Source organism: Aythya marila (genome assembly GCF_965140915.1).
Source record: "Aythya marila genome assembly, chromosome: 2".
Classification (NCBI taxonomy): Eukaryota; Metazoa; Chordata; class Aves; order Anseriformes; family Anatidae; genus Aythya; species Aythya marila.
This window is the reverse complement of record NC_139043.1, coordinates 36,087,122-36,109,612: the sequence shown is the minus strand read 5'-3', so window position 1 is coordinate 36,109,612 and position 22,491 is coordinate 36,087,122. Positions and strand designations below refer to the sequence as shown.

At 40.3% G+C, this 22,491-nt stretch overlaps 1 protein-coding gene across 1 annotated transcript in view; it reads left to right on the top strand.

The window, feature by feature from the left end:
• The window catches only part of JAZF1 (JAZF zinc finger 1), a 184,890-nt gene that overhangs the window by 136,428 nt on the left and 25,971 nt on the right, over positions 1–22,491 (top strand). Inside the window, exon 3 of the mRNA XM_082752175.1 lies at positions 18,858–19,054. Coding sequence (XP_082608301.1) covers positions 18,858–19,054 — 197 coding nt within the window. The remainder of the gene's footprint in view (positions 1–18,857; positions 19,055–22,491) is intronic.

Below are 22,491 nucleotides of genomic sequence, written 5' to 3'. Positions count from 1 at the left end.
CTTGGTGGTGTGGTCTTTCCTTATTTTCTCTGAATAATTGCACTTTTTTCTAAGAATCTGAGAGCAGATGGGTGCTCACATGGAAATGTGGGCTCTTGGAAATTTATGTTGTTAAACTTGTGGCCACCTTTTTACATGCAGCCTCATATTCAATGTCATATTCATATTCAGGCAACACACAGGTTAGAAGCCAACGCTCTGTAGGCACTAACAGCAGTGATACTTGCTGCTTGTCTTATTTGTACTGTATGCAAAAAATGATTTCAGAGGTTCAGTTTGGCCTTCTTATCTTACTTGTTCTGTGCAATTTCCCTGGCAAATTGAAGTACAGTGGACTCGGTAGATTAGTAGGTTTATCCATATTGCATGGAGATGAGTTGGTAGGGACTTGGAAAGATGAACTTGGTTTGTGTTTGATCTACGGAGGTTCCTGCCACATAATGGTTGTTTCCTGCTCTCATTTCCTGAATGGCTCTAGAGAGACATTCCCAATTAAGAGCTGTGATTAAGATTGTGTATCAGGATTTACAAAGCATTTGATAGTACAGGAGGGATCCTTACGGTTATTAGTCTTACCTGAGGCATGACACAAGCAAGGGAGTTTTCTCTCTGCTTCCGCAAAGGAGTTTCATGAAGTAAGTTTGCTGCATGAGTGAGTATAGACCAAATTTTGTACAGTGTGCCTTGAAATAGAGCATACGTTTTAGAAAAGCATCCAATAATGGTTTGAAGCCAAATGACAAACTTTTTTCTCCTCACAACTAATTAGATTTTTTTAAAATTTTTATTTTTATTCAAAGTCAGAATGTTTCCAGCTCCCATCCATTAGATCATGTTATCCCTTTGCTTATTTAAATGTATGGACCTTTATGTATGTTTATAATGCCCAGTGAATGAATTACAAAGTTATTCTTTGAAAAATTAAGAGTTATTTAAAATGCTGCCTCTAAAATGTTGTGGTGCTTGCGTGCTCTGGTGAAGGCTCTTTCTTTAGTGGCTAAAAACTATGAAGAATTACTTTCCAATTTCTAGCTTGCTGGGATAGCCAAAGGCTTAGGAAGACAAGTCAACCACTGCATCAGCTCTTGGAAAGGAAATCAGCAGAGCATCTCTATCTGGTTTAGCACCAGATCTTGGCAGAGAGGCAGCATTTTTGATAGTAAATCGGTTAATATGGGTAATAATTTTTAGCTTGCATACATTGTTTTTCAGAGTGTTATGAACTAATAATGACAATCATTAGTCCATTGCTAAAGTGAGTCTTAAGCTCTCTGTTCTCATCTCTATTTTTGTTTTGTTTGCTTTATAGATTTTTAATGTGATAGTGACCAGATTGTTTTTGATAGCCTGATGTCATCGGTGATTGAACTGCTAGCTCTGTTTCTTCCATTAGCTCTCGTCTGTTCATCACTGCCAATATTACACTGAGCAGCTTCCCTCCTCCACTCCTACACCAGTTGTGTGGGCTGGTGGATGGGAGGGTTGGTGTTCAGGGTTTTTGGTTCTTTTTCTGCTCCCTCAGAGTTTGCTTTGAATTTTATGCTTTTCCTGTTCATGTTTCTGCCATTAAATCATGACACTGCGGTGTGGTTTTCCTCAGCTATGCTGAAGACATGCAAATTTTATTTTCTCTTAATCCTCATCACCTGTCCTCTCCCATATTCTGCACGAGGAAAGCATCGGTGTTGTTGAAACTGCTCTTTGGTCCATAAGAGTTAAGCAGCAATGCTTTGGGGAGGATGGGGGAGCAGTCTGTAAGCATTGCTGGGACTTTAATCCCATAAACCATGCCAGCTCTTACTCAGCTCCTGTTCTCTTGGCAGTCTGGTACGCCGAGGCATGTGGTGTGCTAAAGTGCTTCTCCAGTTGTGCGCTGTCAGAGCAGACCAAGCGAGGGCGATGCTCCCCTCCAGCTGGGAGAGCTGAGGGTGTTGGTCTGGAAGAGTTTCCTCGCTGAGCTCACTGCATGCGGATACAGCCAGTGCCGTCCTTAGCTGGAGAGCTGGGCAGTGCCTTACCTTGAGATTTCAGGACACTTACACGAGGCCAGTAGTTTGGAATGAGAGTCTCATTTTTCCTATTTGTTTATTATTGCTGAGCTTTAACCCTTCTCCATTCCTGTCACTGTGGGGCTGTTGCCGGCGGTGCACCCAGCTGCACCACTCCTGACTTTCCTCTCCACTCTTCCTCAGCCCAGTTCTGCTCATTTCAATCCACCTTCGCGGCGTCTTGTCCTGCAAAGTTTGTCCCTGCTGTTTTGAATTGCTGCTGACAAGAATGTTAACACCCATGGTACTGAGCCCTTTTATGGTAGCACTCCCATTTTATTCTACTTACCTTGGCTCCCAGTCAAGCGCTGCGGTGACCCCGATGGTTTTGCTCCTCTGCATGAAGGCCTCTAGCAGCGCTGAGGCTCGCTTGTGTTTGTGTTAGATTCTGCGAGTTGCTGAGCACCTCGGGCAAGTGTTTTCAATTACTCCGATGTCAGTGGGAGATGAGGATAAAAATGGTGCTGAGCTGCTCCAGCATGTTGCTGCTATGTTGCCACTGAAAATAGGCCAGCCTGCATCGCTGTCAAGTTTATTATTGCTGAAGAGGGAAGAAGCTACCTTTGGGGGGGACGCTGCTGGTGAAGTTCAGTGCTAAGTGTCACAGTTTTTACTGCAAATACGTATTTCTCAATTTTTACTTCTCATTTTTACTGTAGTTGGTGAACTACAATGCTTTACAACAATTTCCAGCAAAAGCAAGTAAAAATACTGCATCTACTTAAGTCTTCTGACTCTCCTAGCGTAAAGAATTTTCCAGTTGAGCAGTGTGTTCCAACTCCATTCCAATGTAGTATTTCATCTGAAAATATCATTTAGAGTTATCAAAGTGGGATTAAGTTAAGCTTTGCAATAATTATTCTGCAGCTATTGAAAAATTCCCTGAACCGAACCTCTTAGGTTGCATGGGACATCCAGTGCTTTTGGACAATACCAAAATCAATTTAAGATGCTTTTAACATTTAAATTAGTATATTTTATTACTCTCATTTTCATCGTTGTCATTAAAATTCATATCTTTCTTAAATTTACATTTTGTTTTTTAAAAATTCAGACCTTTATGAGACTTTTTGTGGGGAGGGGTGTGAACCCTGCATAGAGGATTTTGTTTGTTCCTCTCAATTATGTAGCACAATAGATACTATTTATTATGAGATAGTGAGGAATTTAACTATTATAATTGATTATAAGTGAGCATTCACTTCACAACTTATGTAGGAAAATACTACAAAGGCAGTTTCAGAGCTCTTCCCTTTATAGAAAGGGATTTGCGTCAAGGGGTAAGCATATCCAAGCAATCTAGAAAATCCCAGTGGCTTTAAAAATTCTTGAATAAAATTCGTTGGAAAACGCACTGTTCCTATATTGTTTAGTCATGCTGTGAGTTTCTTATAAAGAAGTGGCAATTCAAGTAGAAATTGGTTTCTGTGAATGAAAACTGTTCATAAAATTGGCTTGGACAGTAAAAAAAAAAAAAAAAAAAAAAAAAGGATGTTAGCATGGAAGGAAAAAGCTAATGATTATGGGAAGACGCTTCATCACACAACCTTTGCATTTGTAGGTGTTAAACAAAATTCCTTTTGCCACCTTTGAAATGTTCAAAGCAACAAAGTTTCTTTGTCCCTCTCTACTTGGGAAAGATGGATTGTAATTATCTTTTAGTCATTCTGAACTGTGATCTGAGGTTTGCTTTAAAGCTTATGAATAGAACAGCCTGTAAATTTTATATCATCATCATCATTATTATTATTCTTGATAAATTTATAAAATTTGAAAGAAATTTTAAGAAGTTACTCTTAGGAGCACCTGAGGACTTGGATTAAATCCAGGGACTATGCTTGAGGATTAAAAGCTCTTGCTTAACAATTTGCAAGATGAAAAGTGTTTTGTGTTGGTGCACCATCCTAAAAGCATGCAGATTTATGTAGTAGTTCATCTGTAAATAAAAAGCCTTAGAATCAGCTGGCACTGGCTTGCAGTGACAGCAGTCCATAGGTTGTTTCCAAGGGCAAATTGTAAATTGTAAAATGACTGCTCTGGTGCTTGACACAGGTTTTAGGAAATTAAAAGTTCATGCAGCTCATCTGTTTCTTAGCATTTTTGGGGTAGTTTATGCAATAAGAATACAGCAAATGAGACTGGAAAGTGGACAGAGTGTGTGTGTGTAGGGCTTAACAGGTTTTTAGCCTGTAACAAAATTAAGTTTAAAAAATGAGTATCTAAAACATTAGGGGGGGGGAGTCCTTCCCTCTCCAAAGGCAGTAGTGTCCTAATAATATGCAAAGTAAATTTTGTGGAAACTGTTGTGAGAAGAAAGCAACAAGAAGTTATTTCATTGTCTGCTTTTTAACTCTCTCTACCTCCTTGATGTCGCTGATGCTGGCAGCCTGCCCCTCCCGTGCTGCTCCCTGGCCGAAGGGCCACTTGGCCTGGGCTTGATGTGGAGCAAGCATGTGAGTGAGAAATGCCCTCATGGATGTGTCTGTGATGCTTGGGGCAGAAGTGGCAGCAAGGCCTGGACCTGCGCCTTTCCACCAGCACAGCAATTCTCCAGTGTAGGAGTTCAGCAGACCAGAGCCAACCCTCAATATTTTTCCCAGACCATAATGCACCAAATCTTGCCCTCTGGTTTCTAATGAACAACTGGTTAATATAATTTTGTAGACCATCAAGTTACCACTAAGCATACGCTGTGGAACCACTGTGCTAGTTGACAGGGCCAGAGGAAAGTTTCAAGTCCCTGTAGTCAGCCAGGTCAGCTATTAAACACAGCTGATATTTACACAGAGCTTGTTGGTGGGTTTTAGAATCTATGCAGGATGAGCAGTAATTTGAATGTGAGGCATTTTATTATGCCTGCTATTTGCAGGTAGGCACAATGAAATAGGAATTGCAGTCGGATAGTGTCTTGAGCACTGACTGAACACTGGTGGTGCTGGTGTAGTGGTGGTTTGAGGGTGTTTCTGAATTTGCCATGGCATGTTCCCTCTGCTTGACAGTATTTCTGGAAGCAGAAATGGATGCAGGGAAGTGTTGTGCTTGTCTGGTAATGTGTTTCAGAATAGACAACATCAGAAATTCAAAAATCACATCAGACCTGATCACAAGTTACTATGGTTCAAAAGTTGACTAATAGCAAAGTTTCTCTTTGCTTACTTTCTGGTTTGTGAACTTTTCAGATGTTTTCACTGTGTTGTCTCTAGTGTTTCAAATTGTCTCTAGAGTTTAAACCAAGTTTAAAAATAAATATATATATGTGCAACTATAGGGGTTAGATCATTTTCCTTTATATAACTGCCATGGTTCTCCTCTCCACATTGATTCTTTCATCAGGACTTACCTTAGAGAAACACTGGCAGACTTGGAGTCATACAGGTTGGTAACTTTGTTGTGTGTGCTGAATCTCATTATCTGCACACTGTGAGTAAGAGCACTCCCACAAGCTGTTTTATCTTGGCCGCGTTTGTTTTTTTTTTTTTTTTTTAACTTCCTTATTTGATTACTTTGGCACTTGAAAGCAGTGATTTCACTAGGCTATTAAAATGCAAAAAGAATATACATAGATGCATAGTGAGTGTACATATATTTCATTTCTATCTATTAAATATGCATGCAATAGTGTATATGTGCATACATGTATGTATTTGTATGTGTGTATTTATAAATACACATGAAGAAGCCGAAAATACAGTGCTACCTAAATTGGGGAAATCAATTTTTAATGAGGGCTGATGACTCGAACCAGAGCAGCAGTGTGGTTTGGAGAGGGCAGGAATTAAAAGGACCCTATGTGAGGAGGAGTGGTGGAATGACGCATAGGGCACATGTGTCACCTGGAGAGCCAGAAATGCAGGTATGGATTGGTAATACGTGTAAACCTAACGGGGGTGTAAAGGAACAACCCTATCTGTAGAGCTCTTTTCTTTTCCAGAAGAGTAGTAAGTGGAAATGATGATGGTAAATCTCCCGAAAGAGCTATGGAGATTAGTTAGAGAAAGCTCTCCCTTTATCTTTGATGCTGTAAGATTATGTAAAGCACAAACTGCAAAGATCAAGGAAGTGGATAAAGTACACTTCTTGGCACACAAACCAACTTAAAAATAATACAGGAAAATTACACCAGCACCCCCTGGGTACCAGCTGGGCGTTTGAGCCAAGGTAGGCAGACAGTGCTTTAGGCAACGTAGTAATGTGCACGTGCTGTGGGGATTTTGGAGGCAGACGCACGGTGTGGTGGGGAAATTGCGTGTCAGTGCGTGACAGGGTTGGCAGTTTCACCGTTCCTGTCGCAAATTGGTGCTGCTGGTGATGTTTCTGAACCGATGTACAACATGAAGGAGGTCATGGAGAACACCACCACATGGCTGGGGCCACCAGCCCCCTTCCCTCCCACCCCCTGGCATCAGGCAGGCGCTGTGCGGAGCACCTCCAAAATCCTCCCCACAGCTCCCCAGCCACCCCAGCTCGGCAGGGGCAGCCTGGTCGGTGCCAGCCCTGCATCTTGGGGTGCTCTGGGCTCTTTGGGGCCCGTCCCTTAGCAGGTGGGCCTGTGGCTTGGGGCCGGGGCGGCCTGCAGAGGGCTCTGTGAGACCGCCTTTGGGGCGGCGTGAGGGGGAGGGAGCGGCGGCGCGGCTGCCAGCGGTCTGGTCGCAGTCTGGTAAACAGAGTAGGAATTGTGGGCTAAGTCCTTTTCCTCAGGCTTTGCACCGAGCCCGAGATCAGATGACTCAGTCCGGACTCATTATTTTAATAGCCTACAGCTAGTTCACATAGCAGCGGGAGTCCACAAAAAAGGCATTTAATTGTTGAAACTCAAACTGGTACATTGTAACTGCAGATTATAGTATTCGGATTTAAGTGATTCAAGTAATTTATAAAGCTTTTGCACAAGCAAACTGAAAGTTAAAATGCTGATATTGTAATAAAAAGTAAATAAAACATACTTTTGTACATTAAGACCCAATTAAAGAGCATGATTTCATTTAACAAACTTAAAACAGGCAGGTGATATTTGCCAACATTACTACAGCTGTGTTTTACATTAGGAAATTAATTAAAATAGTCATTTATACTTTTTTTCCACTGACAACTATTAGGCCTTTCTGTATTACACCATATATTTTCTCTTTGCTCTTTGTGTTACGGTGCATTTGTAACCTCGCTTAGCGGGCAGCATCTCAACGTTGTTGTGTTTTTGTTTTTTTTTTTCCCCCTTACCTAATGAAAACCCGGCTTTCTGCAGCCACGCCAGCGAAGCAGATCAAACAGGGCTGAAGGAACTTCCCTGCTGTCTGCCTGAGAGGCAGCGCCTTGTGCCTTGTTCAGATGTCAGGCCTTTCTTCCGCATCCTCGCAGGGTCTCGCTGCTTTCAGCAGCTCGCTGCGAGCTGGAGGTGGGAGGGAAGCGATGGAAATGGTTTCTGTCAGACCGGGCGAAACCAGGGAGTTTACTGCTTTCGTGTACGTGCCTGGTTCTGGTGCGATAGCACACCCCGAGACTTAATGGGACAAATGGGACACCAAAGTTTCAAAATGCAAATCTCCTTTTGTACCTCACAGCTGAATAAGGGGACCTCGGCAGTTATTCTTGATTCTTAGGTACTTTTTTTTTTTTTTTTTTCCTTCCTAATACAGTGATTACATAATGAACTGTTAACTTTGTCAGTCATTCGATCCTCCAGGCAAATCAGCTTGAAGTGTAGAAAGGTATATTTTAAAAATAGCATGTAATTACAGAAATGAGAGTTCATTCTTTTTGCATGAAAGAGCAAAACCCATGAATGATGGTTATCTTCTTCCTACTCTGCTTTCCCTTGTCTACCTTCACCTTGAAGTTTCTTTTAGGAGGAATCTTTGACATCAGCTATTTTACAGATGTGTGACTAATTGCTGCAGAGTCTGGAACACTGGGACTGTTCAGTTTGCCATTTCAGCAAGGGTGAGTTGTTAGCAAGTTGCTATCGTCCTTCCAAACAACTCACGATGCCTGAAAATTTGGTTTATTAAGACCAGACATTTCACATTCCTAATGTTAAGATTGCTGCAATTTTCCATTATAAGCTTCACCCCACCCAGTCTTCTGAATACAGATTTATAAATCAGTTTTTAAAAATGTTTTTCCATCTAAATCTTCACTTAGGTTTTAAGCTTGGAACAGCATCTTTTGAGCTGAATGATCCTTCTTAATGGGAGAATTCTATTTTGTATCAGTGTCCTCCCAGATAGATGCAGTATTTTGTTTAAAAATAAAATTAAACGGTGACTGCATTGTAAGAAATTTTAGGGGTCTTTGTATTTAAAAGACAATCAGCAACTATAGGTCTTAAGAGTTTTTTTATTATGCAGATTATTATTACCAGAGCTTCATTTTGTCATATTTCAGTGAACGAGTATCTTGGATTTCTTACTGTAGAGATGCTACTGATGGAGCCACTATAGGCAGTATGTGATGCATTTCTGCAAGACCAGAAAATGTGTTGGTTAGTGCATTCGACTAATACTGTATAAATTATTGAAGACTGGCTTATTTATGCAGATGATATTAGACATCCTTATAGCTAATAAGCAGTGATTTGTGGTAGGATCTATTTTTGACTTCTTCCTTGATGAATCTGTCTTTGGGTGTTGACTTGAATTCTCAGAAGAACTTGGTATGAAATGACACAAAAATACCGTGACATAAATGGAACATTACAGGAATAAAATACTTGACATTTCAGCTCCCTGCTTCTTAAAGTTAAAAGTCCTGGAGGCATCAATAAAGTCCAACAGTAAAAGTGGATGTCACGAATACACAGATCTATTTCTCTGTAGGGCTGACTGCAAGAACTTGTTTTTACATAAATAGTTACAATAAACTCTTCAAGAAGGAAAGAGGGTGGACCAGTAATGGAAAAAAATATGGTATTCTAGGTTAAGCACATCTGAAAGTAAAATGTCCTACTGGAACTAGGCAATTTGACAGTACTCGAGCCTGTGCAGTGAGCCAGAGCAGGGCTGGTACACTACTTAAGTCTCACATAAGAACTATTTTCAGATTTGAGTCAAACTCAGGAGATACAGACTCATTATTTTTTATTCTATGAGCAGCCTAATTTCACCGTCTTCAAAGAGACTGGGCATTAAAGATTAGAATTTATACAAATGAAAAAAAAAATAAATAAATCATTCCCCTGTACTTCCTTCCCATTAACATAAATGTTACATTTTTATTCTGCCTTCAAGAATTTTGCATTTAGTTCATGTTAAAGCACAGATTAGCCTAACAAGTAAAAAAATAAAAATAAAAATAACAGAATAACAGTCTTTAAAATATTTAAATTGGATAAGTGATATGTTAAGTTAGAGTATTACTGAAAAGATACCATCAGTAGTCTTTCATGTGAGATCATCTTTAGTCAGTATAGTAACTTCCTGCCAAGAAAATGAATTTGTTCATTTTGCATATGTGATGCAAATTTAAAAAGTGACAGCATGGATTTTTAAAGCCGTATTTTAAAAATACTTTAATATATGTCTTGTTGGAAAAACTCTTACTAGTAAAACTTTGTATTTCACATTACTGATGTCAATTAAAATTTTAATTTGGGGTTTTGTAATATTTTATGGCTATAACATTAGATTATTCTTGTGTATTAGCTAGGATATAAACTGAAATGTAAGGATTTGTGAAGTTATATTTAACAATTAATTAAGCACTAATCCATGTCTGTTGTTAGAAGCGGGCGATGACTGGTTTGTTCATTAATGACCATAAGCAAAGCCACGGCTGACGGAGTGCCCTAACGAGGCAGTCAGTAAATGCAGGGAGGATGTTTTATGAAATGACAACTGCTACATTACGCTAAAGGCAAGGGTTTGCTGCAGTGTTTGGAAACCTAGCCCAAATGTGAGAAACCCTGCAAGTGTGTCACGCCATGCAAATGCTTCTTTTTTGCCAACAGCAAAATTCTGGAATTAGTTTGATAACTAATAACTCAACCTAGAGGTAGAGCACAGCATAGTATCATGCTGATAGGATATGCTTGAGAGGGTTATCACAACTTTGTAAACTCTTTATTTGTGAAAGAGGTGACACTATCATGACAAATGGTGGTTGCCTTCCTGCATCTTGCGCTATGGAAATTACAGAAATCTGAAGTTGCAGATAAGTTATAGCTCCTTTCTGTAACTTGCTCTTTCACATCAAAATAGAGTGGAAAAAGAGTGGCAGAGAAACAAAGAGATAGAAATATGTTTCTAATGTTTGGGAAGCTTTCTTAAGTTGATTTCCGTGACCTCTGTTGTTTTTTGTTGCTGTTGTGTGTTTTTTTTTAAGCATAGAAATATTATTTGTTATTTTAACAAAAACAGAAAACCCTTGTGGGCTCTTGTCTTCTTCTAGTCCCCATCGTCAGTCCACAGCACAAGTAATGAATTTTCATTATGAATGAAATATCTGAAAAAAGACTTCATCTTCTCTGGTTACATTATTGTTCTAATGTTTTCTGTGCAGGGCAGAATTTTTATGTCAATGTAATTATAAATAAATAAATCGGACATAGTCCTGGATTTTGCATTTTCTGCATGACCTACACAAATTGAAGGAAGAAAAGGTCAAAATACCATTTTTGCTATAAATAAACAATATCCTTTTTTGGAAGGTTCAGAACAAAACATTTCTAAGTAAACAGCTGCTTTTATGGTGGGGAAATGTACAACACTGATTTTGTGTTATTATTTTTTTAATTAATTTAATTACTTTGTTGCCCTGTGAAAAGTTGATACAGTACAGTAAATATAAGTGTCTTACAAAAAGAATGGAGGGAAAAAAAGGCAGAAAAAAAAATAACCAAAACAAAAAATATTAATGTAGAAAAATGGGAAGGTAGGGCTTATGTCCAGTGTTAATTATTTACATTAACCTAAATATGACGTGTAATTCACACTGAAGTTTGTCTGTTTATTCATGAAAGAGAGAGAGACTAAATTCCTTTTCTGTACTTTTAACCCTGCTTGTATTGACCAACAGCAAATAAACACACATTTTACTCTGGGGAAGTATATGGTTTGGGATGATTAAGTAATTGCTGCTTTATTTTCATTCATTTGGAGTGATAATAGATTATTTGGCATGTCACCGTCCATTAGCTCTACTTACATATGTTTAAATGTGAAATTACTCAATCTTTTGAATCAATTTTCCATGCTGGAAGCACAAAACATGTACTTGGTGGGTATTTTATTGTATATTTTAAGAATGTGTGTGACGAGCAGACAATTAAATTAAATGCAGTGAACTCTTGCTCATATTGAACAGATTTCCCCAGGTTGCACCCTGAGTGTAGTGACAGCAATGTGAACAAGACTGCATGTTGTGTCCTAGTCTTATCAGTGCTGCAGCAAAAATGCAATGCAAAGTCTGTTTTTTCACCTTTTTTTTTTTTTTTGTTACGTGGGCATCCTCATAACCTGTAATACAACTGCTGAAGGTGCATGTATTCAGAAAAATGTTTTTGTATTCCATTATATCTGGTTTTGTGGTGATAATAATATTAACATCGTGAGAAAATAGTCTGAATAATGGAAATGAAAGACTTGTACCAGCACTAAATTATTCCTAGGACTAATAATAAAAAGAAATCTGATTTTGGCCTGTCTATCTAAGATAGTCATCAGTTTGTCAGAAATACTCCTTATTTAGGACATAGGGAAGGCTTTTAACAGATCAGTCTTGGTAAGACTTGCATGGAGAATGAACACTGAATTCCTTTGTAAGACCTGATCTCGTGAATGTGCCATGCTGAAGCCCAACACAGATGCCTTGTGTTTCTATACTGCATCTTGGGCTGGAAGAATTCTTTTCCTGAAACTTAGAAAAGCCCTTTAACGAGTTGTTCGGTCTGCTTAGGGTCTGTTATGAAATACAGGTTTTAGGAAATAATTGAGAATTATTATTTTGTGTTTTTTCTTCCCCATTTTTGGATGTTTTTGTGAAATCAGAAAAAAAGGTAGAGGGAGTTTCGTATAAATCACACATTTTAGCATGCGCGGATACTGGCGGAGGAATGTGTGTGATTATGCACGCGTCTTTATTGGGCTTTGTCACACTGACACTTCTTTTTAGGGTTTTGCTAAGACTGTAATGGAAGATCTCTAAAGGAAAAAATGGTTGATAGCTTCTGTGAAGCAACGTGGTTTTTTTTTCCAGAGTGTTTTTGCAGGATATTTCTGTTTCTCCCAGACTACAAAGAAAGGTATGTGAAAGTGCTCAGGAGATTCCTCAAATAATTTGAGTAATGGTATGAAACTTGCTTATCTATTTCTTTCCTCATTATCACGTAAATAGTGTGCAAGGCATTACTGAGGACATGGATTGTCTTTGCTTCGGCCCAGTTTTGTGAAGTTCAGCTGAGAAAAGCCTTCCATCCTTCCCAGGAGACAAGGCAGCCTACTGCCGAGCTCCAGCAGTGTAGGTTTCATCAGATCTCTACTTAACCCGATAACAGTTCAACTTAACAATTGACTCCTTTTCCCGGTGTTAGCTGAACCAAACCTTGCTGCTTTGTAGGGGCAGCAAAGGGTGTGGGGGAGAGACAGTTCCTGACTAAGAAGTTCAAGGGTTTGCAGAGCCCCACCCTCCTGAAATAGGGTCCCACCATGAGAAATGGACCCTCCTAACCCCCTCCTCAACGTAGAGGTCTCCTGAAGTTTTAACATACTGTACTACTAGAGGGGCTTCACACCTAGCATTTTTTAAATTCCTAAACACTACTAATAGGAGGAATGCTAGGAGCTAAACTTAGCATCCCCACCTCCTCCTTTCTCCTCATACAGCAGTGACAAAGAACTGCACGCACATCTGGGGACAAAAGTGGAAAAAGATTGAGGGGAAAATCAAATACATAACGAGCACTTTGGTAGGTGTAAAGCCTAGCAGGAGAATCAGTATGTGGCCTTCAGTATGTAGTTAAGCTAGTGTGTGGCCCATCTGACAAGCAAATTTCACCATTTCTAACCTAAATATAATACCACCAGAAGACAGCACAAATCTGCTATGAAGCACCTTGTGTTGTTTTTTTTTTCCTCTTTCCAATCAATCTTGAAGTTGACCAACTGTTGGGTTAGGGAGCAGCCTGCTGAAATAAGAGTGGTGGAAGCACAGCCGCTTGGTTTCTCGTGTTCTGGGAAAGGTGAGGAGCTTTTCCCAGTGCAGGCTAACAAAATTAGGCAAACATGAAGCTGAGCTGAACATCAGTATCAGCGTTTTTCCATAATGATCTGTGTGATAATGAGAAGAAGGGTCAGAACTAATTCTGTTCTACTCCCTTTTACTATTATGGTCTAGTACAACATGTCATTGGTGAGGCACAGGACAAGGTGTATATCTATTACTGTCAAGTAGTGCTGTTATTATTATTAATATTATTTTAAGCTTGGGTGCAATCACACAATGTTACGGAGCAGTCCTAGGCATGAGCATCTCTGCCATATAAACTGTTTGTTCTGCAAGCTCAGCATATTCCCTCTCCCCTCTCTTGTGTGGGTGTGCAGGAGTTGGAGGATGATAGACTTGTGATTGTGTCATCTTGACTGTTGGTATGTTTTAGAGTCTAGATCATGAAGAAACCAAGGCTAGAAAATCAATATTCAGTTGCACAAAGTAGCTGTAATGCACCATTCTCACTGTCCATATGAATGTCTGTGGATGTAGATCTGGCCAAAGAGGGCTAGCTTCCCACATCAACAAGCTGCAACAGTGAGAAGGAGGAGGAAAGAGCACCTCCTACCCTACTGACCATCAGTAAGAAGATAGATTCTGCAGGGCAGCCTATTTTTATGACTGCCCTTGCCCTCGGTTCGGGTGTATGAGTGCAGAACGCTTCAGCTATCTCAGAATTGAGCGCAGGAAGAGGTTTATGATAAACTAACCCTGGCGTCACGGTGTGAGTCACACGGGGGCATGATCCTGAAGCAGTCCGTGCGAGTATATTTAGCAGAGATTTCTGGGAGCAGGCTTCTGCTTCTGCTCCCTCTTGATTGCGAAGCTGGTTTTGGCATGGGGGCTGGGAGGGAGGAATACTCACAAACATTGCAAAGGGTTGATTTTTAAAAAGTGTTTTAATTTGGATGTCACCTCTGCTTTTTTGTGACTTTTGTTATTGTTGTTAACAACAGTTCGTGCTGTTTGTATCGCATTGCCACCTATATGGAAGGTTGTGCAATACTTTCCATTATAAGGCTGTTTCGGTTGCTTATTATGTTGCCAACATTCAGCTGTTTGGGCTGAATTTTTCCGTGCTGGGTGTCTCCTTCAGGCAGAATTTGTTGGGAAAGTTTCAATAAAAATACTTGAACCATTCCAGGGAATGAGAGGAGGGGGAAATACTATATTTTGCTCATGTTTATTAAAGTTTGCTGCAAGCACTTGGTTCGGAAATCATTGCACCTACGTGTTTTGGAGCAGGGATTTGAATTACTAGGAAGGTGAAAGGGAGAGGAAAGAAAAAACGGGCTAGAAGAGGTTTCTTTCTAAGGAATAGGCTTCTTCCAAATGTTGTGAACCATCTTCAAGGAAGCACACAAAAAAAAAAAAAATTACTTGTCAAAACAGGATCAGTGAGTGGCAGGGAACTGAATGATTATTCTCCCCGTTCCGCTGCACCTATGTGGTATGTTGCACTTGGAGAGAGAGAGAGAGAATTATGAGGTGCAAACACAATCCTCTGCAATAGGGAACACGGCTATAAGATTTGGAGGGCAAGGTTATGGAGCTGGGAATAAGGCTTGAGAAGAGCAGAGGGAGACTTGCTCAGCAAAAAGATAGCGAGAGGGACTATTAAGCAAGGAGGTGAGATATGACCTAAGTGGTCTTATGGCAGCCCTTTTTAGTTACAGTTCATTGTCTGTGTCCCATACATCTTGGTGCATTTAAATGAGGCAGGGAAAATTTTATGCAGTTGTGTAATTTAGAGACCAATATTCAACCTTAAATCCAATATGTTTCATTTCCGTGCACTTGATGCTGCAACCGTAATGTACCTTCAACATGAAAATTAAAGGTTTAGTCGGAAATGTCATCCAATACCCATCATTAAAATGCTTATATTATAGGCTTTGAAGAACACCACCATCATTAAGCATGAGTATAATATTGTGTTTCAATTAAAATGTTATATTTTAATCCATTTAGACAAGCTTTCTTTTCAAAAGGTGAGCACTGTCAGTGCTTCAGCAAACACGCGTAAGGGACGATTTGGATCTGAAGAAGTTAATTTCGTACTTCACGTATCAGGAACTGACCTTCTCAGCAGACTCTGCCCTCCGTTTCTCCCACGTTCACAGTGTAGACAACAAACGACCTTCTGGAACATACCCAGCCTGCTCAGCCCGAAGGGGAGTGAGTTAAGAGGACAGGGAGAAGTCTCAGCTATAACTTCAAATTTTCCTGGTTTTTATGGACCTCAACCAGACTGGTTATACCTCAATATTATTTTAACATTGTTATTTGTGGCTGAGTTTATTAAATAACGGCGTTCATGCCGGTGCTTTTAACATCTCACACTTGAGGTTATCATCCAAGTTTTCAAGGATTTATAATGTTGCCATAACGTTTTCATGAGGAATAAGGCTTCCCATCCAGAAGCAAGCACAAATCGTGCTACAAATTCCAAAAATAGTGAATTAGATGTTTCCTGGTTAGAGGAAAAGCAAATGTGTACTGAATGGCCGTTTTATTGAGATCCTTTTTTTTTTTTTCTTTAATGAAATGTAGAGTTCTCTTTGGGGACTGTTTTGCCAATATCTGCACCCTTGTTGAGAGAAGAAAAATATAAAACTGAGCCGTTACTATGGATATCTGCTTTTTAAATATTAACTTCATAAAACTGCCATATCTGGGTTTGACATGATGCATTGTCCCTGTTTGAAAGAAGATAAGCCGTCATGTCATATACCTGTTTATTAAAGTCTGCAGTTTGTGTGCATGATGCTATCATGGCAAAGATCCACTTATTAATGCCTTCATGGCATGGTTGGACAGGATACAGCTTTATTGCTCTACGGGTAGTTAAATTTTTATGCCCTAGTGTTTTGAGGCTGTGTTAAAGTACCTAAATTTCTTTTTCAAAAGAGCAATTTTTGGAGATCCGGGCCAATTTTTTCTTTCATATTTGGCGCACGTACCTAAAAGCCCGATTTCTTCCTTCCTCCCCTCCCTTTCCCTGTGCACCCTTTACAGTTCCTTCCCCAGGAGCTATTTTCTCTTAGTGACCTCTCCATAAATGCTATCAGGTCTGGACTGATGGCCAGCAGAGTCTACACAGCTTCCACTCAACAGCCCGGGGGCTGCAAGCAGTCGCAAAATGCAGGGTTTCCATGGAGCCCAACTAGATCTCCCTGTCCTATGTTGGATTCAAGATGTAGATCAGGGCTTGCTTCCATGTCTTCTCTCACGATGAGGTGTGTCAAGTCACACAGCAGGTAGAGTGCCAAGAATTTGGTGGAGGGCTGGGTTAGCCCCTGCTAGCCACCAAGCACCCGCAGAGATGCTTGCTCACTGAGCCCCTGCCTGACCCCCAGCCCCAGCAGGATGGGGAGAAAACAGGAGGAATAGGAGAGGGAAAATGCCTGGCTTGAAATGAAGAGAGGGAGATGATTTACCAAGCGCCGTCACAAGCAAAACAGAGTCACTTTGGGGAATTAAACTTAATTTATTGCCAACTAGCAGAAATATTTAACTCTTGATTCAGGTATTGGTTATTAAGAAGCAAAAGCCAAGCACTAAAACATTTGGGGAGGGAGCCACTTTTTGCAGGCTCACTTCACATCACTCCCCTCTCGTGCCTGCCTTTCTGGTCCCCAGGGCACTGCTTCACTCAGACACCTCTTCTGCCACGCTGTTACCACTGATGGTCACACTCACTCCCTTCAGTGAGGGAACAAGTGGAGCTGGGGTCAGGATGTAATGGATTTTCTCTGCTGCTCCTTGTTCCACACCATTTTCCTGATGTTGGTTGTCCACAGGCTGCAGTCGCTTCGGGGCTGTGCTTGCTCTCCACCCAGGAGCACCCCATCTCCCACTCCTCTGACCTTTTTTTTCTCTCATTCCCTCAGTTTCCTCCTCTCTCTCTCCCTCCAGCATTTCCTACCTCTTCTTAAATGTGCTTTCACAGAGGTGCCGCCACCTTTGCTGCTGGGCTCAGCTGTGTTTTGCAGTGGGTCAGCGCTGGGGCTGGCTGGAATGGGCCGTGTCCAGCACAGGGTGGCCTCCAAGCTCTTCTCACAGAGGTCCCCAGCACCTCGCCCTGCCACCAAAACCGTGCCACCTACGCCCAGTACAGCAACTCAGCATCTTCATTATTTCCTCTGCGGATGTGTACTCTGCTGCTGTTTCCATCCCTGGGTCTGCCTCATTCTCTTAGGCTCCTCTGAGAAGAGTGTGACTATTGAAAGAAAGCCAGGTTGCCTTTCCTTAGTCCAATACAAATAATTGCTGGTAATTTTTGTCATCTGTTTCCTTAGTGGATTGCAAATACGAGTTTCTGGGTGACAGCTGGCTCCAAGGTGACTGCAGCACACAGGCTGAGCCCAGTTCTCAGCTGAATACAGCCTTCACCATTTGCCCAGGTTGCTTGTCGTTTAAACCTGGTATCTTGACTAAAACCTGGCTTATTCCGTCTAACTGAAGTCAGACAAATGTCTGGTTGTAACTTAGGCATAATTCAGTATCACGTACTGTTGTGTATTGTATTATTTACTGAGAGGCATAGTTCATACTTTAGCACAAAGTACAGAGGACTGTATAGAAAAGGTGATTTACTCCAGGCTTTCTTTTTAGGAATCCTTCAGGATGGCTCCTTGTGCAGTGGAAGTGAAAGAAAGGAACCCTCGGTGCATGATCTCTGGTTGCAGAGGTCATTTGGGGGATCCCCAGTTCTTTCAAGTGAGGTTTAACACAGGTGCCAGTGGTGATGCTTTGAAATGTCAGCATCGGATGTTCTGGTGTAACTGTGTGTAGGCACTTTCACTTAGAATAAAAGTGGCATTTTCCTTCCAGCTGTTATTTTTTTTGGAAGGAATCAGAATAAAAAGTGAAAAAAAAACTATTTTTGTTCCAAGTGAGAGAACCCATGCGTGAAGTTGCACTGCTGGAATTAGGGTACTACTAGCATACACCTTGCATTGTGCTGGTGGAATTTCCTCTTAGCACCCCACTGAGATGAACCTTGAGTTGCATTAGGCATTCAGCAGCATGTACCAAAGCTCTGCACAGAGGTCTAATTCAGTTTTCAGGAGATGGGAGCTCCTGTTTGAGGAATTACAGTTTAATTGGACATGTTTTATATCAGGCAACACTGTCTAAAACTCTTAAGAAAAAAAGATGTGATTATCCAAAGCTGGAAACGATGTGCACAATGTAATTCCTAATACCATTTTGACATTCTTACTCAGTATGTTTGCCCCTAACATTTGTCTCCACTAGAGCTACTCAGCTACTTTTTAATGGAAGGATTAAGTGTAGTTAGTGTGATATGTGCAAGACTGATCTTTGGTTGGAGATTCAAAAAGCTTGTGCACGATGCGAATGTCTAATGTAAATTATATCAAAATCAGAAACAAATGCCCCAGATCTTGAACTCTATGTGAATAAAGTTGATAAGAGAGGTTTGTATTCTTGAAATCTCTCTGTATTCTGGAGGAACTTGTCGTGGCTGAATATGAAGCTCCATTTTGCTACAGAAAGCAAAATATACTTATTTTTTTCTTTACCTATAGCTTGTGTGCTGATAGTGTTTCAAGCCTCTCATCCTCATGATTGTCCTTGTTCTAGATTTATGACTGATGCAGCTCGACGTGAGCAGGAATCTTTGAAGAAAAAGATTCAGCCAAAACTCTCTTTGACTTTGTCAAGCACAGTATCCCGTGGGAATGTATCTACTCCACCTCGCCACAGCAGTGGAAGCCTTACTCCTCCAGTTACCCCTCCAATCACTCCTTCCTCTTCGTTTCGTAGTAGTACTCCTACAGGTAAGCATATACTGTGTTGTTTATCCCCACATCAGCTAGCGTTTTTTCTGTGTGGCTTTCAGAGAACAGTAGATGTACTGAGGCATCAGGAAGAAGAACCTCTAAAAGTAAAACAGAAAAGCTTTAGGCTTTGAGAGGGCCAAAATCATAGGTAATTTTTCTCACACAGATTACAGAATAGCTAAGTGTTGAACACTCTTCCATCTTCTCTTTGTTGGTGGTATTAACGTATTACATCCACTGAGTAAAAAAAGGAAATAAAAAGCAATGTATGAAAAAAGTGATCTGTGTTTTCTTCAAAACCAAGTCTTCCTCAGGTTCTCCCAGGTATTAAAATTCCAAGGAACTGTAGAAACTAAAATTTGCTTTCTGTGTTAAATCAGATCTTGTAGCCCAAGTCATTCTGGCTTACATTAGGTAGATCTTGTCAGGCTATGGTGATACACTTCAGGCTAAATAACTTTTTTTTTCTTCTAAAAAGATGGACACATTTATCTATGCTATTTTGTAATAAATAGGCTCAACATATTCTTCTTACTAGGAAATAACATGAGCATCCCTGCCTTGATAAACTGCCTTACCATGTGTTTTGCATAAGCTAGTTAACATTTTGGTATTAATGATGAAGTGGAAAAGTTGTAGTTGAGACACTCTGTTTGGAAGTTCTGAAACGAATCATTTGTTCAGTATGTCCCTGGGGCATGAAAAAGGGAAACATGTTGAGTACAGCTAAATGATGAAGTCCTAATGTAATACAGGAAATTTTAGAAGTAAGAATTTGTTAATTATCTCCCATTTGGAATGAACTGATTAAATTCCTTCACTACAGATGTGAAGGAATTTCTCCTTTCTTTTGCTTTGCTTTTTGTTCAGCTCTTACTGAGCAGCCTAATTTATGATGTGGTTAGGTAATACGACTTTGCACATTTATCAGTAACATTGGTTAACTATATGATCTTTGAAATACACTCGATCAAACATGAAAGAAAAAAAAAAGTCTACTAAAAAAAATCTATTTTTATTATTTATATATTTTTTTCAAACTTTTAAAGTTACTCAGAATGTTGTTTTACCTGTAGTTAGGAGAATAAGCTTGTTTTGGCCAAGTGAGTTTCTGGATTAACTGAGTCCTGCTTGCCAAGATATAAATAATACCAGCTTCCACTTTCTGTATCCTTTGTTCCAATTTTCCCCTTGGAGCCGTATTACAAGGTTAGGATTTGGAATAGCCTGGTAGCAAAAACCACATATAAAATAGATACTCTTTCTTGGAGGTCTTTTTTTTTTTTTAGTTAGCTATCAATTGAGTTATATTTCAGCAGCCTCACCCCAGAATTTCCATTTTTGCCAGTTAAAGTTTTTCTGGACCTAAAATAGGCAGAATTGAGATTTTTCTGATAACCTTCTCTAAGCCTCCTTGCTTGAGCAGGGAGGTTGGACCAGATGACCTCCAGAGGTCCCTTCCAGCCCTAACCATTCGGTGATTCTCTGATACATAGGTCAGGTGCTCAGTCCAATCTGGCTGAGTTTCTCCCTCTCTCTCCTCCTCCCTGTGCAGTGCCTGCAGAGGGAGCCCAGGAAGGCAGGCAGGCTAATTCTAGATAAGCAGTTCACACGTCTGTTGTTAGCTGGTGTGAATTTTTTTCCCTCGAGTGCAAATACATATGGCAATCAACTAGCAAGGTGATAAAACCAAGGATAGCCAGGCAAGATCCATTTCAGGGAGACAAGGTATGTAAATCATCCTGCACTTCAGTCTCTCAGTTCCTACACAACCTTCAAGCCCCATGCTGCATCCAGTGAAAATGAAGAATATTGCTGTGTTCCTTCTGTGCAATCCTATTTGATTTGTACTCTTAGCAAATCCTGTTAACTCATCTTCAAATACAGGTAAACGTGACTTCTGGTGAGTTCAGACAACAAAGAGGATGTTTTTCCTTAGATTGTCTGACAGCGTGTTGTCTGGGTTGGTGTTAACTGGTATAATCCAAACATAATCGTTGTCCTCCTCATCCTTCAGACCTGCGTCCTCTGTTTAGGTTTGCTACTTGTCTTGGCTTTTCTAGATGTAGTAGTCTTGTCTTGAATGAAGCTGTCTGAATCTGTCATCTGTCTGTGTCCTTACAGCTAAGTCCTGCCATTGCCTGATGCCGTCAAGCTGCTGTTGTCATTTCTCAGCAAAGCTGAATAAATTTCGTATAATGATCTCCCATCCACATATTGACCAGACTCGAACCCATTTTGCTTATGAAATTTGATAAGAAACAGTTCAAGGTGGCTTGGCTGCAGAGAACGTTTAAGTTTAGCAGTAAAAATCTGTGCCAAAGGACTAGGGGCCAAATTCTCAGACGGAGCTGAGCAGCTTCCAAGCTGACACACATACATGCTGCAAACGTTGCATGCGTATGTACAGCACCTTCTTCTGTATAAATGGGATTATTCACGTAGAAGCAGAAATATTCAGCAAAGAAGTGTGCTCTTGAAGGCTCTTCCCAGGTAATGAGGTAGACACGTATTTATCTGCAAGCTCTGTGTGTGTTAGTCCCCTGAAATGGCCCATTTGTGGTTTTGGTGGGAAGTAGAAATGCAGCAGTTAATTTTCTATACCTCCCCTCTGTTCCCTCAGGGGTGACTGGCATGTGCTCTCTGCTTACATTTGGCTTTTTGTTCCCTCTGCTGTAACAAGTTTTCTCTTCTTCCGAAGACCTACATCCTCTAGTAATTGCCTAACGTTCACTTTAAGAAATTTCTTCCGTTTTTTGTTGCAACAATAGTGTCTCCCAGGAGACGTTGTTTAAGGCTTAAAGCTCTTGTTAGGATTCGCGGGCAGGATTTAGTGAAAGAAATGGCTTCCATCAGTAATAGACTCCTTAGGGTGCGAGGGAAGTACAGCTAAGTAGCAGCAGCACATAGCTTATTTTGGAAAGGCATTAACATTCTGCAAACATTGAAATATCTCTTTATTTAAGAAGTGCTCAATTAAGTCACAAAAACTTGTGTTGCCTTTATTTTTAAATGTCAATTTTAAAGCCACAAAGCTAATGAAGTCTAGTTATGGATAAAAATGGGGCTGACATTGCATCTTTAACATACGCTGTTAATTTCTTAAACATTTTTATACATCTGTGTGGCTCACAGATGAAATTTCCACCCCTAATTTCCTGGCTTTTGAGCGCAAGTCAGAGCATTGACATTCCTTTTAAAACTGTGATATCTGGTCATGCTGAAAAGCTTTAGAAAAGATTCAGTGATAGTGACTTACTGGTAATTCATTACAAAAAACAACCTGGTCCCGATTTTAGTTACAAAAGTAATTCATAGTAATGAGTCTCAGGCTTATAAAATAAAATAAAGCCACTTTTGCATTGAAGAAGTGCCAAAAATCAGAACTCATCTGAAACCACTGTTTTGTGTTTGTTTGTTTTTCTTCTGTATGA